The sequence below is a fragment of the Pollachius pollachius genome (assembly GCF_949987615.1).
Source record: "Pollachius pollachius genome assembly, chromosome: 6".
In the NCBI taxonomy this organism is placed as follows: Eukaryota; Metazoa; Chordata; class Actinopteri; order Gadiformes; family Gadidae; genus Pollachius; species Pollachius pollachius.
The window spans coordinates 7,775,922-7,791,718 of NC_136939.1; the positions used below are offsets into that span (position 1 = coordinate 7,775,922).

Below are 15,797 nucleotides of genomic sequence, written 5' to 3' on the forward strand. Positions count from 1 at the left end.
CTCCAACACTGAAGGCTCCTATACAATACAATACAATACTACTTTATTAATCCCACTAGGGGCAATTTGTTTGAGCAGCTTGTTGTACACACAGTAACATACAAAGAACAAGTACACACACACAACTACAGAGCGTTTACTAGTTTAATTGCAGAGGGGATTAACGACTTGGAATACAAGTTGTTGTTCCACAAGCAGGTAAAGCATAACGACCCCCTGATAGCTCCTTCCCTCGAGTCTCCGGCAATGATAAGTTTTACATGTTTCATGCACTTGTAATTGACCGGCAAGATGTATTCCCCCGAGCCAATCAGGGAAGAGATGCCCCTGATGGTCAGAAATGATCTGGGAGTGTCCTTAAATCTTAATAGTCTCTCAGTCAGGCGTAGTGAACTCAAAATTGATATTCTCTCGTCACATTTCCCTCACTCATAGCTGACGGATCTTCCCTACCAAACAGTCCCATTTATGTCCTTGCCTTGTCTCTGTTCTCTTTGCAGGTTTGTGGAGGAGAAGATGTGGGTGACCTTCCTGGAGGGTTACTCTGCACTGGCTGCCCTGTCTCTCAGCGCGTCCACGGTACGAGACCAAACCAGGGCGATAAGCACATCCAGCTCCCTAGCAACATTGAACACTTTCTGGTTACACTGGTTTGAAACACTTGACCGTGTTTCAACACTCAGGATTATAATACCATGAATGGACCCTATTTAGAGAGGCTTCAGACACAGATGTCACTTATAACATCAAATAAATAATGAATTAGCTCCTCTTATGCACCAGGGCAAGACAAAAGTGAAGAATACTTCATAGTAAGTAGTAGTGGTATAATAACGTGACATATTATACCACCAGGTGTAACGGTGTTTAGCCGTTACAAGCCGTTTCAAAATCTGCTTCTTCTGACATCTGGGCGTGGCCACCTTGTATGCCGAATAGATCAGTCTACCAGCCTAACCAGTGGACACTAGCATACGTTGCTCATCTATCCGTCATACATCTAGGTGGACAAGCCCACTTGTGATGTCAGAAGAGGCCGATTTTCAAAACGGCTTGTAATGGCGAATCACACTCACACCACGTGGTATAATATACAACACATAGCAGTGCACCTGTGTTTGTCCTACGCTGACACCTCCGTGAAAAGGGTCCCGTCACGGATGTTCAACAGGCTTTTTTTTCTTTTTTGAACGCAATACATTTTGTTGCCTGGCAACGCAGGTGCTGGGCAAGGTGATTGACATCCGTCTGAAGAGCTCCGGCTGGATCAGGAGCCTGGAGGAGGAGATGAGCGTGGACCGCATCTGCGGGGCCATCCCCACCTCGGCCAGCTCCACCCTGCTGGCCGAGGACACGGACATGGGCGACGATGACTACGACATGGAGGGTGAGCCGGAGGCCTTGAGCTTTGGGTGGCGGAAGGCGCTGTGGGGCGGGCTTGAAAACAACAAGAACCGCTCCGGGTCGGAACTCGGTCCTGTGTTGTTAAGCGCTTTGTGTCGTTGTTTGCTCAAATGCATCTCGGTGATTCTGATTCCATACTCTTTCTTGTAGTTGCATTTCACGTGGACAGAATTTGTATTGTTGCTTCCCTCAAAGTGATGAGGTTGGGTAATTTGAGTATTCTGTTTCTGGACGATCCATGTCCCACAATGGAGTTGAATGAATATTTCGGGACTTATGTCCGCAAGCAGGATGTCGCCGGTTACATCTCACGGGTCTCTGGACGTGTGACTCCTCTAACGCTGGGTTTCGGTTCATACTAGGGCAGTGGTAAAGCAACGCTGCACTTCAATGGCCGTTCACACCGAATGTCTCTCTCTCTCTCTCTCTCTCTCTCTCTCTCTCTCTCTCTCTCTCTCTCTCTCTCTCTCTCTCTCCCTCTGCCCCAGGCGACGTGGACGAGGAGGTGGAGGAGATCCTCCCCCAGCACCTGCAGCCCGGCGCGGGGTCCGGCGCGGGCTGCTCCCCGGTCCCCTCCCCTCGAGGTAGTCCCTGTCCCTCCCCCACCGAAGGGGGCCTCCCCACCAGGCCCGGCCGGTCCGCACAACCCTCCCGACCCACACAAGGTGTGTGTGCGTGTGCGTGTGCGTGTGCGTGTGCGTGCGTCAGAGAGGTCATTCTAAAGTGTCACTGTGTTCCCTTTGTGGTTGTCCTGGAAGGAGGCTTTAGTCCGTCCCCTTGCAGGAGAGACATGACAGGTAATGTGTGCCCCGTGGGCTGTGTTTGAGTGTTTTCGTCGTGCTTGCAGTGTGTAAGTCACTGTTTAGTATACGCAGTACGACCCAGCTAACCCTTCCTTAGCCCTTAGTGGCTTATTCCAGCTGTCTTGTGTTGTTGGTGCTAGTTAACCGTAATCAAAGTGAGAGTTTTGTTGTGTGTGTCGTTGTGAACAGGACTATTTCATTATTGCTCGTATTTTATGGTTACCGTATTTTCCGCACTATAAGGCGCACTTAAAAGCCGGTAATTTTCTCCAAAAACGACAGTGCGCCTTACAATCCGGAGCGCCTTATATATGGATCAATTGGTTAATTGGTTGATCCATACTGGTTGTAAACGGCGCTCTGTCAAAATGTTTCAGTATGAAAAACCAATAAAAACAATTTAATAATAATAATAAAATGTTTCACTACGACTACGATAAAGCCACGCCGCTTGCAGCATTACGGCTATCGTAGTCAGTGCACACAGCATTTTACTGCGCTTACTCACAGTCCCAGTATCTCACAGTATCACACTCACAGTATCTTCTATGCTATGCGCCTTATAATCCGGTGCGCCCTATTTATGAAAAAAGTTCTAAAATAGGTCATTCATTGAAGGTGCGCCTTATAATCCGGTGCGCGTTATAGTGCGGGAAATACGGTACATAAAGTGTACATATGGATACAAAGGCCCTACATGCTAAACACAAGAAGCCAATAGCAACTAATAATCTAAACTCGTGTTCGTTGTAACTCATAAAATATCGGTGATATATACAAAGTATATGTATAATATATACACAGTGGTTGTAACCAGTTGTGTACCCCCTCCCCCCTCCCCCCAAGGTCCACCGGGGGACCTCCAGGCCCTGGAGCCCAAGCGGCCCCCTCCCCCACGACCCAACGCCCCTCCAGCCAGACCCGCGCCCCCCCAGAGACCACCGCCCCCTTCAGGTACCACTCCAAGCCCGCCGCGAGCACCAGCACACACGGGGTGGAGGTAGTTAGAGGGGCGCAGCAAACCAGGCCAGCGGATGTGTGGTGGTGCAGCGTGGGGTTGGTAGGTGGTGTGTGTGTAGTCGGTTCGACACGCAGGCTTCAACATGTGTGTCTCTTTTTTTTTCCACACCGACTCTATTCGTTCCCTGTCATTCCAAAAGGAGGCATGATGAGTCCTATGCTGTTTAGAAAAGGCTCTGCAGGTAAAGTGACTGCCGTGGAAGTGTGGATTAGCTATTTGCATTGTCGTAGTGAAATTGTGGATTTTTCTGTGTCGGCATCCAGTTTCTGCTCACCGATGTATTCCAGACACATAGCTAAGTTAATGCTAATAGTGCTTGTGTAAAAACATGAGATAACAGTACTTGGCAGTAGCTTACTGTAGAGTAGACCCTGTGCTACATTGTTTAGTCAATAAAGGCTATCCTGGCATCCATTATGGGTTAATCGACCTAAGTTGCTCTCAGGGGGAGCTCACTTCTGTGTTTTGGGTTGGACCAAAACATTGACCATTTCGTCAATGTTTTGGTCAATCTTACTTCCCATGAAATTCGTGAAAATCTGTCCACTGGGCAATTTTTCTTGTCTCATTTCCTCATGTGGTTTAGAAACCAGCTGAGATGGCTAGTAGACTGATCTCTTTTGGATTTATTTCAACATTTCGCACACACACACACCCACACACGCATGCACCCCCCACCCCCACATGTCTGCGGGCTGTCCTCTCGCTGTGGTTGGCCTTGAGCATTGTGTGTCCCCTCTTTGCCTCCTAAGACTGTGGGGAATGTCCGAGCCCGCTGCTCTTTAAGAGGAGAGGCAGTGAAGGTAACAGTGTGTTGTGTTTGTACTCCCTAGCTAGCTGCTAGACATAGTACACGTATAGTTACTTATATATGAACGTATCTAGTACTTAGATCTAGTACTTGTATTGTATGCATCACCATTGTAATTGATGTCTTTATAATTGAACGAAGTAGAGGTTTCGTGTTATTATTTTGTTAGTCAGTCGGATGTTAGTAAGCGTTGGGTTTTCCCCTATCACGTTTGAAAGTGAAACGAGGTCCTGCATCTGTGAGATGAGGAAGACCAGCCTCTGACGCCTGGAGAAGGTCCAGTGGGTTTACTTCTGTAAAATCACTTCTGTAAAATCACTAGCGGGGTGGTACCCTTGGTGTCTCATAAGGATGTGTGCACATGGCATGCATTGGACGGAGTGTGTGAAAAGATGGGTGTCATCTTCTACAGAACTAGACACAGTTCCGTGTCTAGTTCTGTAGAAGAACAAGTCAACAGCTCGCACATGACAAATCCTGTAGCTTTGGCTTGCACATCACTCTCTCCTGGGTCAAGTGCAGTGCCACCGTGCAGATCGGCTACAGCTGCATTCCCCGGCCTAGTGTGTGGCTTTGTGCATAACGCTGTTGTGGTTCTGATTTACCTTGTGCTGCCAAGGACCAAAGAGCCCTGCTATCTCTGGGCCCGACGCAGCAGGTGAGTGGGCAGGAGACTCAACTCAACTCGACTAACGCTACTAGTTGAATCATATGGGACAAACCACAGTTTGCACAAGGGTCGGCTCACCTGTTCATCCTATGAACGGAGGGTTCATCGTCGACTTGAATAGTTGGGAAACCGAAATCTTGATACTGGTCTGGGGTGGGGTGGACTGGACTGGGGGGAACTCGGGTGCATGACACGAGCATGGGAACGGCTTTCTAATGCACATCAGCCTGCGGCACGGCCAGCTGCGGGCCTCTCACTGAGCATGGATCGGGGGCCTTGTCCCTGTGTGCGGCCCCGTGGTGACTCTACTCCTTCTTGTGGTGTTTTCAGGTCGAAGCGGAGCTCCCGGGTCCGGAGGTGGGCCCAGACCGGTGAGTTCAGACACTCAAAGGAGTCATATATTCTGTAGGCCTGTAAGGGCCTTTTGAAACTGTTACTATGCCAATAACATTGACTTGACTTGACTTGCGTTGACATGTTAACAGCCTCAATTCCCTCAATAACGCCAACCAGACCCATATGAAATAACCAGGGGGGGGAAGGGGGTCATTCTAGCCTTACCTGATGCACGGTCTTTCCTCCTCTCTCTCTCTCCCTCTCTCCAGAACATTCCAGCCCGAGCCGGTGTGATCAGCGTTCCCGCCCAGGGTCGCCAGACCCCTCCCGCCCATCCAGGGGCCCCTAGACCCATTCCAGAGGTTCACCCTGGAGCCCCCCGCCCTGTCCAGGATAACCCCCCTGGGGCCCCCCGACCAGGCCCCCCGACCAAGCCTACTGACCTGCCACTCGGTGAGCACACACACACACACACACACACACACACACACAGACACACACACTCTAGGGCCTCAATGCACAGAAACGTATTCCCTATTCCTCGTCGTTTTCTAACCACCATGGTCCTTCCTCCAGGACCCCCTCCCTCAGGACCCCCGCCCTCCATCCCCGGTCCTGCCGGCCCCCCTCTTCCAGGGCCCACGCCAGCGAGACCCCAGGCCATGCAGGCCCCCATGCAGGCCCCCATGCAGCCCCCGGCCCAGCCCCCGGCCCAGGCCCAGCCCTCAGTGCGGTCCCAGCTCCCCCCGCCCATGCTTCCCACCTTCACGGCGCCCATGCAGCCCCAAGCGCCACCCGCCGCTGGCATTGCCGGGACCCCCCAGGGTCTGTCGTCCCCCAAGCCCCCCCCACGATCTCGCTCCTCTCACGGCCTCCCCCCCGAAGCCGCTGCTGCCGCCGCCGCCGCAAAGGCTGACGCTGCCACTGCCCCTGGACAGGTTGGTCAGCCTGCTTCATCAGCCAAGAGCACACACACAGCATTGCTTCAGCGCTACAGCCGGAGTTAGACCCTTTTCACAGCAGGAACGACACAGGTGTAGCTCATGACAATCACTTTCGGCTCTGTTTGATTGTTAGGCATGGCGGTGCACAGGTAAAGGCACAACTTGTCAAGTCGACGGAACCTGTTAGACCATGTTAAAATGGCAGCGACCCAAAAGAGTAGTTACGGTGCCCTACTGTTGGCCATCTGTGAAAAGGGTCCATGAGATGCTGCATGGTCGTGGATACTCGCGGTCGACCTGCTGTGTATCGTTTATGATGCTGCCGTTCAGATGGTGGGGAAGCATAGAATTTATTGACGGTGTTTATGAAGGGGAAATAGAGGAAATAGAGAAATAGCAGACTTTACCCCGGATCATTATATGCCCTAAAGAAATATAATGATCCGGGGTAAAGTCTGCCTTGCTGTTTCCGATGAGTCTAGCGCTCTGTGTTGTTCTCTCTGCTGTGCTCTGACGCATTTGTCTCTCTCACACAAGCCGGAGAAGCCCTCAGGGTGACAGGTATATATCTATTTACTACAAGCACCTCTCTCATTCTTCAACCTACCATAGAATCACAGTCCAATGCTGCCATCTATGACCCGGACCCCCACCCCCCCCCCCTCCCGTCTACCATACCCTCGGTTACTTACCAACTCCGCCTCCATCTTGTGTTGTAGTGGCCTTGTGCTCATCTTCTTGTCTCTGTGTATTATTGACGTTCCCTTAATCCACCGCAAGTTCGGTAACCATGTACCGTGTTATTTTTGTCGTCTCTCCATTAGATTAGTGTATGGATGAACCTCATTTTAGTCAGTTTACATTGTGGTCCATAGTTTAATCTGTAAACAATGGAGCAATGCTTATTGTCGGCCTCCCCCCTCTTCCCTACCCACCTCACAGACACACACAAAAACACACCCCATAGTCCTTCCATATCTGCTCTCTTCAGTAGAAAAAGTGATGGGTATCGCAGGTATGCAATGACTTGTGGATCGGGATCAGCTCCCTCTGAATAATGTTCATAAAGTGTGGATGTTAAAATAATGCAGTCTCTCAGCAGGTATGTTTGCGTCATGTTGCATTCTAATTTTATTTTTTCTTAGCTTTGTAGGAAAGGAAAAAAAAGATGTAACAGTTATATTCTGCAATTTTCCGTTCTAAGAGGAATTCTTTATGATTCATAAACAGTAGCTCATAATCATTCATCTCTCGGAGAACACGCTTGTTATAAGCTGGTTGTCCGTGTTATTTTGAGTACGTTAACTTACGTAAACTCCCGTGTGCACTGTCGCCAGTCCCCTCATCATTTCCTCTCACTCTGCAGGCTAATGGACTCAACGGCATCCGAGGAGAAGCACAATGGAAGCCTGACCCCTTCGACACACTTGCATCCAACCTCCTCTCCTCCTCCTCCTCCTCCTCCTCCTCCTGGGCCAACACTCGCTCCCTCACCAGGGGCTCCTCCCTGCGCTCTCCCCCCTCCGCTCCGGGCCACCTGTCCTCCTCGGGCACCCTGCCCTCCTCCTTCTCTGTCCAGACCGGCCCGCTCTCCTCTCTGCAGGGCCTCCAGCCCTCCTCCTCCACCTCCTCCTCCTCCGGCTCCTCTTCGTCCTGCTCCTCCTCCTTCTCCTTCTGTAACGCCACGCTCCTCCCGCCGCCCGTCCCGTCGCGCAGCCGCTCGCAGGAGTCTCTGCGTGCCTCCCCCCTGCCCTCCCAGGGGGAGGCGGCCCCTGCCCGGCCCAACAGCACCAACCCCTTCAGGGGCCCGCTGATGATGCAGCCGCCGCAGCATCCCCCCGTGCAGACGCTCACCCCTGACCTCAGACTCCAGCCCCCCACCCCTAGTGCACTCTCTCAACCCCTCATCCCCCTCCCCGCCACGGCTCTGCCTCCGTTGGCGGTTCCACCGTTGGCCCCGACGCCCGTCCCCCTGCAAAGGACCATGTCCCTGCTGGGGCCCTCGCTCGCTCTTCCTCCCCCTACGCCAGCCCCCCTGTTCACCCCGGGCCCCACCTTGCCTCTGGCCCCGCCCTCCTTCTCTCGTTCGGCGACGCTCCCGCCTCGCCGGCAGCCCCCCGCGGTGGGGCTGGACAAGCCCACCCAGTCCAGGTGGGTCACCTTCGACGACGACTCTGACTTCCCCACAGGGACCACGGGCCCGGTCCTCCCGCCCGCCGGCCCGCTCCCACCCCAAGCCCAGGCTCGGCGGCCCTGTCCCGGGTTTGACCCAAACCCTTCCTGGGTGTCTCCCTCCGCCCCGTCCTTCCCAGCTCTCCCTCCACCCGTCCCCGGCAGGACGGCGCCCAGCGAGCCTCCCAAGCCGCCCCCCGGAGCCCACTTCTCCCTCGACTTCTTCCAAGATTCCTAGCGTCAGGCACATGGAGTGATGTATAGATATTGGGTAAATGTTTACTTGTGTGTGTGTGTGTGTGTGTGTGAGTGAGGTATGTACAAAAGAGATGGTGTTTAAGATGAGTATCGACCAGACCTCTGAATCCGGATAAAAGGAAAATATTTCTTGGGTGTTTATGAATGAACGGCAACACAGGAAATGTACAGGCCACAACGTCTGTTACCCCCATACAAAGTTATCACAGTTATTTTTCCTTTTACATCAAAAATGATCTTATGAATGGCTCATAAGACGGTCTATTTTTATTTAGGGCAGACATGCCCGGGTCTATATAGTTGTATAAAGTACTAAATGTTCGTATTTGCGAGACATTTGTGTGTTATGTAATCTGCGGTGCAATATCGGTCCCACAACCAGCAGCACGTGGCGTTTGCTTATTGTGAGGTTGTCACGTAAATATATAGAATTATCTAAATAGTCACAGACACACTGGTTCATATCCAACACACCAAGAGCTCCGGCAAGGGTCACAGCTATGTCATATCGGACTTCATGGAAGTGCCCTTTTAAAGTAGAACGCTTGTGTTTTTCGCTAGCTCACTCAGTGAAAGTGACATACATGGCTTTGCAGTGGCAAGTAGCTGCATCTGTCTAAATGGCTAACTGTCTAATGGCCAACTGGCTAACCGTCTATAGTGTCACTGAGCAGAAGTCACGCAGCTCCGGTACATTAAAAGTTTGGAGGAGATCGGCCGGTAACTGCATCAGTGCAGTAGCGATACTTGCAACATTTTATTATTTTTTTAAACATGAATGTACTTTTAAGTTGCACTGGTTAGGGACACTGCGCAGCGGCGACAAACCTGCTTCTGCAGCTGCTTGTTATCACAAAACGAATGCTCTGTGATATCATCCTCTGGGCTCAAGGAGACAAATCGCGGTTTTCGCTCTGGTCGGTTCTTCGTCGGTCTCTGGGCTGTGTACGCTTTGCTAAATTTGATTCAATTTTTTTTTTTTTTTTTTTACGGTATATTAAATATAAATGTATACATGGTTATTATTATGTACGTTTGTTCTCCCTGGGCTGATGATACTCACGTGATGTGCGTTTCTATAGCTGTTACAACCTGTTATCATTTTGAATGCAAAAACGTGTGACTGACTTGCACTGACGTTCCGCTTCCGTTCATTCTCATGGCCGTTTTCAACGTGGTGGTGGTGGTGGTTGTTGTGGCAGGGTTTGAGCCCTGTGTACCGAAAGGGTCCAGGGTTAGGCGTAGATTACTCTGAATTTATCCAAAGCTCCATAGCCATAACTGAGTGTAGAAGGGTAAGGTTGCGGCGAGATCTCTGAGATCTTGGATGACCTTCTCGGGGTCTTTAGGCATATCCTACCGGATACAAGTGAGGTGCATACCAATTCCATGCAGAATGCTACAAAAAAGGGCATTTTTCTTTTTTTGTTTTGTTGTATTGTTTATTGCAAAAGAATATGCATATTTTTCTGTTTGTAAAAAAAAAAAAGCTCTTTAGATCTATTGATGATGTGTTGAGAAGTAACGTGCTGTGTTTGAGGTGTGTAATGTCTCATTGTGTGTGTGTGTGTGTGTGTGACGTGTCTGTGAATGTGTGTGTGCATACAGACTTCACCTCCAAACAGTCAGTCACTGTATTCCCCTGGCAGTGGCTTGAACCATAGAGGATTGCTGTGTCCCCTACAATGGTTTGTATTGTGGCATTAGGGAATATGGAAATGTACAGTCAACGCATTCAGTTTTTTTTAAACTTTATTCTATTCTTTAAAGCACCCTGCTGAGAAATTGTCCCATTGGAATGTGGAGATGTTGACCATACCTTTACTGAAAAATAGAGTTCAATAAAGTTGAACTGAAGGGAACAGTGTTGAACAACACATGCCACCGTGTTGCAGTGGGTACCTTGTGGAAAACCATGTGGTGCAGTTGTCTGCTTTAAAAGACTTGTGTTGGATTCTTAAGTCTGTTTGGTGGTATTCTCAGCAAATGCGCTTGGCCAGCCAATTGACCCCACAGGTTAAGTTGTCATGTTTGTGTTGATGGTGGTCGCTCTCGCTCATTCTCTTTGGAGTTTTTTCCGATATCTAAGGTACTGTTGCATATGAATAGGAAAAATGAATAACCAAGCGGTTGTGGTTGTTTCAGATCGTCCTCACTATGTCCATATTATATTTGGCTGTACCCCTTGCATTCATAAATGCTCCAAGAGTCCAAAGGTAATGCAGAGAATGTGATGAGAGTAACACTTTGCTAATGTATATCTTGTGTATTGCAACCCAATGTTCTTGATATAAATATAAATAGATATTTATTGGCTTTGCAAAAGAAATATCTATCTGAACTGAAAACAGCTGAAGTGGATGCGGGTCTACTGCCCATGGCTCTATATTGTTATCCCGAAAACACCTTTATTCAATCCAGTCGTACCACATGTTTGCAGTAGAGACTGAAACGTCAATGATAGCTTAGTAGTGCTTCTTGTGTCCAGTCATGTTCAGATGAGATTTTATAGAAAACACATTGTTCCTTTCGTTAGGTTGGTGTCCCCTTTTTATGCTTCTGATTCAAGTAGTAAATTACAAATCTGTGTTGTTGACCATACTCTGTATGTATTAATGGAAAAAGTAAGCTGCAGTTTATGTATCAAATATCCAAGAGTCCATATTTAAGTGAAAAGCTGACGGCACATTTATGTATAAAGCACTTTGTGTTGTATGTATGCAATAATAAATGTCAGTTGACCTGCAAGTTGTGCTCTTTTTTTCCAACGTAGAAATTGTTCATATGAGTTTATTCCAAGCAAGACAATATGTCTCTCAAATATGTTATATGCAGTGTTGGGCAAGTTACTTTAAATTAGTAACCTAGTTACAGTTACTAGTTACTTCTTTCAAAAGTGACTCAGTTACTTTAAGTTACTCGTTACTTTCAAGGTAACTAGTTACTAGGGAAAGTACCTTTTTTTTTTTCTAAATTATCTTATTGTGTTAATGTGGCAAAGGACCTCCCTAACTGGATAGCTAGGGAGGCTGCCAGTCCTCTGGCTTGCTTACACGTAAGTCCTATCCTACCACAAGCGCAATGCGCCACCTAGTGACCTGAACGTGTCATAGCAGTGTAGTAGTGTGAGTGCAAATAAATGAAATATTTCCATTGTTTCCAACCCTCTACAAATGCACACACATTATTTTTGGGTTGATGTGGCATAGTGTTCGACAAAACAACTGTAAAATTTGATCATTGTACCCAGTATCACTACGATGAAGCAGTGGATCAACAAAACACAACATACAGTATGTTTTGAAACTTTTGACTTTTGACTAACTTTTAACTTTTGAAACTTTTTGGCATATTTATCGTAGCCATTGAAACAGGTACAAAGTATAGTTTTGGCAGTGCAAAAATTAAACTGTGCCTCAGACCATTTAGCAACTGTAGGAATCAATAGTGCAAAACTGATACAATAGATGTTTTCAATGTAAACAGTGAGGTTTATCCGTTCTTTGTAAGCTAACCTTAACTCAAAACAGCTAAACTCTACAAAGAACGGAGACCTCATCATCAATAATGATGGGCAAACTTAAAACTATTTTCAGCCTCACAAAGAGAAACTAAATAAATAAAAAGTACTTTCAGCCTCACAAACATAGTTAATGTTTAACAAAAATAATATTTCCTCCACTCTGGCCGTTTAGATAAATAAAACAACTGATGAAAAACTGATCAATAATGGTGGATAAAGTGCTTTAGTAGTCTATGTTAGTATGTCTATGTCTATATCAGTCTTTGTCCATACATCTCCATCATTTGTTTAGCTGTGTCTGGGTTATAGACTGTGCAACAGGGTTTGTCAAATCATGCTTTTGTTGTTTGGCTGGAGTGGCTTCTCCTTTAGCGTCGGCGGAGCTGACGTTAGCAGCAGCATCACCTGTGTTACCTTCAGGGTCTTTTTCAACTAGCTTGGTAGATGCCTGTTGTTTCTGAAGATGTTTCATCAGATTAGAATTGCTAGTTTTTGATGTGGCTAGAGTTTTCGAACCTCCACAAAGATGACAGGTTTTACTTTTAGGTTTTACTGTCAGAAAGGAAAAATAATGTGCATATTTCCATGAGAGAAATACAACGCCTGGACCGTCGTGGACTGCCGCAATTGTTTTAATTCATTTCGTTGCGCGTCGCTGCGTCACGTGACTCACGTCCGCTTCACGTCCACCACGGAAACTGTAGTCCTGGGTTATGCACGTGAAGTAACGAGTAACGAGCCTGTTTAAATCGCAGTAACGATAAACGCGTTACTGATTTTGACAAAGTAATTAGTTACAGTGCTCGTTACCGCAAAAGTAACGTAGTTACTGTAACGCGTTACTTAATAACGCGTTAGTCCCAACACTGGTTATATGTTTGAGATTATCAGATGATCAGAAATATTTTTTCTAAATGTCCTGTAGAGGGCAGAGTTACCGCTTAGATGAGCAAATTCACTTAAAATCGTACACGAAGAAAAAGTATACAGTAGAACACAACACATTGGATCCTACGTACCGTATGCCCTGGCTGACTTGAATATAACATACTTTGATGCCCTTAATATCGAATTATGATTGTTTCATCACAGTACAGGTATGTATACGACGTCTGCGTTGTAGGTTGTATATTCGTGAGTGGAAATGTAAACAATCTGGCAACCCGATACGAGAGATGCCGCGAGGACCCTTCTGGAAGGGGTTCGAGCGGCCGATGTTTAACGTTGCTATGGTTACAGGTTATTTCAACTATCCTCAGCACACATTCCGTAACCGCCGCCGCCTTGAACGAGTTGTTGTAGCTGCTGTCTGAAACGGAAAGAAAAAGATAAAACCTGCCTAAACCTCAGAACGCCTGCTGTTGTTGTAGTTTCTAACATCAGGTGAATAAGATCTCGTGATGGTGCAACTACACCTGAAGCGTGGCGACGAGAGCCAGTTTCTGCTGGACACCACCGCGGACGTCTCCGTGGAGAGCCTGGTCCAGCAGGTCGCAGTCGTTTACAACGGGAGGCTCAAAGTGGAAAGGATATGCTCCGGTGAGGACTTTCACCTCTCACATGTCTTTACTACATAACGCTACACACGCTGTCAAAACAAGTGTCGACACGAACTGTTATACGACCTGGGATCCCGCACCTTCCAAACATTTAGCACAGTGAGTTATCGCGATACCATCCTCACTACTTCATTTTCGGTGAGAACTTCTGACATGTGATGTTGATTTCTTCCCTCGCAGAGATGCCAGAGCTGGCTGAGCACGGGGTCACACTCCCTCCCAACATGCAGGGCCTGACGGAGGACCAGGTGCTGGAGCTGAAGCTGAAGGATGAATGGGAAGAGAAGTGTATTCCCAGCGGAGGAGCGGTGTTTAGCAAAGATGAGATCGGGAGAAGGAACGGACATGGTCAGCCTCAAACATGTCATCCAACCCCAAATCCACATTGCCTTCTCAATGTCAACAAGCCTCGGCTTTTTAGAGATTATCTGTGTTGTGTTACTTGAGAAAATGACCTCTCATGCCGCCAATCTCCCAGTCGGCACTCTTATGCATAACATCCCTCTACTCCTCTTCTGCAGCACCAAACGACAGGATGAAAGAAGTGCTAAAGAAAACGATGGAAGAGGCGAAGGCATTAGTCTCCAAAGTAAGAGTGACAATAAATGAAACGTCTTTTTTCGTACTACACACTCATGAGATTGGATAGTTCTCTTGCTTCACACATTTTTGATCAACCTTGCAGGAACTGGCTGCTGTAAATCATCCTAAACACTCTGTTCTCGCTGTCTCTCACCTCTGCCTGCCATCGCCCCACTAGAAACAAGCGCAGGCCGGTGTTTGCGTTACCGCTGAGATGGTGAAGGAAGCCCTGGACCAGCTGAGGGGCGCGGTCATGATCGTGTACCCCATGGGGCTTCCGCCTCACGACCCAATCAGAATGGAGCTGGAGAACAACGAAGACCTCTCAGGAACGCAGGTGAGGGGTGAACCTCTGTCCATCCGCACGCCATGTTATCAGGCTTTTGCACTTACCCAATAGGCCCATTGGAATTGGAAATCCTAGATCAACTAAGAACTGAGTGCACCTATAATCAATTGATCCAATACGAATATTAAAGCTCAACTCCACAGAAAGGCATCATTTTTAAATCTCATTCTGCTTTTTTCGGGGGGTTTTCTTTTCATAAGTGTGACATCCCATTCAATGTTTTTTTGGGGTGAACATGCTGTGACATGTTTTTGCATTCTGCCTCCGTCTGCCTGTGTTTGTCTCCTCAATCTGGTCGCGGCCCGCAGGCCTCTCTGCAGGTGGTCCCGGAGCAGGAGTGCCAGCTGTGGTGGGCTGCCAAGGAGCTGCACAGGGAGAAGAAACTACAGGACTACATTGGCAAAAACGAGAAGACCAAGATTGTAGTCAAAATCCAAAAGGTGGGAACTAGTCATTTCACACGTGTTCAGTAAAACTATGTAATGTGTGAAACACGGCCTGGAATTATGACAATATTTCCATGATGAATTTGATAACTGTATTGTGTCGCTGTTCCTTTCAGAGAGGCCAGGGGGCGCCAGCGAGAGAGCCTGTCGTCACAGATGACCAACAGAAGGAAATGATGATGCACTACTACAGAAGACAGGAGGAGTTGAAGGTAGGGCCAGTATTCATTAGCGTCAGGAGGTTTTAAAAGCTTTTTTTAAAGCCAGTAGGGGGTTATATTCTAAAATGTCATCTTGGCTGATTATGCTTCAGAAACTGGAGGATGCAGACGATGACAGCCACCTGGACTCTGATTGGTCGGACAGACAGGCCCTGAAGAGGCAGTTTCAAGGCCTCAATAACATCAAATGGGGTCCGAGATAGTGAAGAGACCTCCGAAGCTTCGGACCTCCCACTTCTCTCGACCAGCCTTAACCGCTCATTAGAGCTATCTATGCCTCGTTTTAATCAACGTCTTCTCAGCTGACTTCCAACAACAACAGAGCAGCCAGCCGTAATGTTATCTTGTTGTTACAGAAGAAAACCTGGACATCCTATTGTTGTAGATTCAACTTGATGGTCAATTCGGTATCCTGTTGGACGGCCCGTGGCGACTTGCGTAGAGAGGAGATTGCAATGTTAAACAGACATGTTTGTGTTGTGTTTAAACCCTAAGCATTCTGAGTGAATAATTATTATTTTTTAACTTGTTTGTTCTTCATAGAATTTGTCACTTGTTTTATTTTAACTTCACTGAAATAAATCAAATACAATGAAAACAAAATACACAAAATATTCCTTTCCTTGTCAAAGAAAGCCCCAACAAAAAAGCATTGTGTGCACTGTTCAATATATACCTGCTGCTGGTGTTCTGATTAC

General features: G+C 47.7%; 2 protein-coding genes across 7 annotated transcripts in view; both read left to right on the forward strand.

The window, feature by feature from the left end:
• Positions 1-11,159, forward strand: part of synj1 (synaptojanin 1) — a 28,553-nt gene extending 17,394 nt beyond the window's left edge. For all 6 annotated transcript variants that reach the window (XM_079737887.1, XM_079737890.1, XM_079737891.1 and 3 more), the window contains 8 exons: positions 501-579; positions 1,222-1,387; positions 1,893-2,069; positions 3,054-3,161; positions 5,040-5,080; positions 5,315-5,498; positions 5,622-5,983; positions 7,356-11,159. In XM_079737887.1, the coding sequence (XP_079594013.1) occupies positions 501-579; positions 1,222-1,387; positions 1,893-2,069; positions 3,054-3,161; positions 5,040-5,080; positions 5,315-5,498; positions 5,622-5,983; positions 7,356-8,399 (2,161 nt within the window). In that variant the 3' untranslated portion in view covers positions 8,400-11,159. The remainder of the gene's footprint in view (positions 1-500; positions 580-1,221; positions 1,388-1,892; positions 2,070-3,053; positions 3,162-5,039; positions 5,081-5,314; positions 5,499-5,621; positions 5,984-7,355) is intronic.
• A 1,759-nt stretch (positions 11,160-12,918) lies between these two features.
• Positions 12,919-15,693, forward strand: cfap298 (cilia and flagella associated protein 298). Its single transcript, XM_079738660.1, has 8 exons — positions 12,919-13,039; positions 13,313-13,481; positions 13,682-13,849; positions 14,023-14,090; positions 14,262-14,420; positions 14,741-14,872; positions 14,995-15,090; positions 15,192-15,693. Exons 2-8 carry the CDS (start codon positions 13,343-13,345, stop codon positions 15,300-15,302), a joined length of 873 nt encoding a protein of 290 aa, XP_079594786.1. The 5' UTR covers positions 12,919-13,039; positions 13,313-13,342; the 3' UTR covers positions 15,303-15,693.
• The last annotated feature ends 104 nt before the right edge of the window (positions 15,694-15,797 follow it).

What these genes read in the sequence shown, in the direction of transcription:
- cfap298 (XM_079738660.1), top strand. Translation starts at nt 13,343, where the DNA reads ATGGTGCAACTACACCTGAAGCGTGGCGACGAGAGCCAGTTTCTGCTG. An exon ending in TTGTAGTCAAAATCCAAAAG is followed by an intron (nt 14,873 to 14,994) that starts GTGGGAACTAGT and finishes TGTTCCTTTCAG; the next exon opens with AGAGGCCAGGGGGCGCCAGC. An exon ending in GAAGACAGGAGGAGTTGAAG is followed by an intron (nt 15,091 to 15,191) that starts GTAGGGCCAGTA and finishes ATTATGCTTCAG; the next exon opens with AAACTGGAGGATGCAGACGA.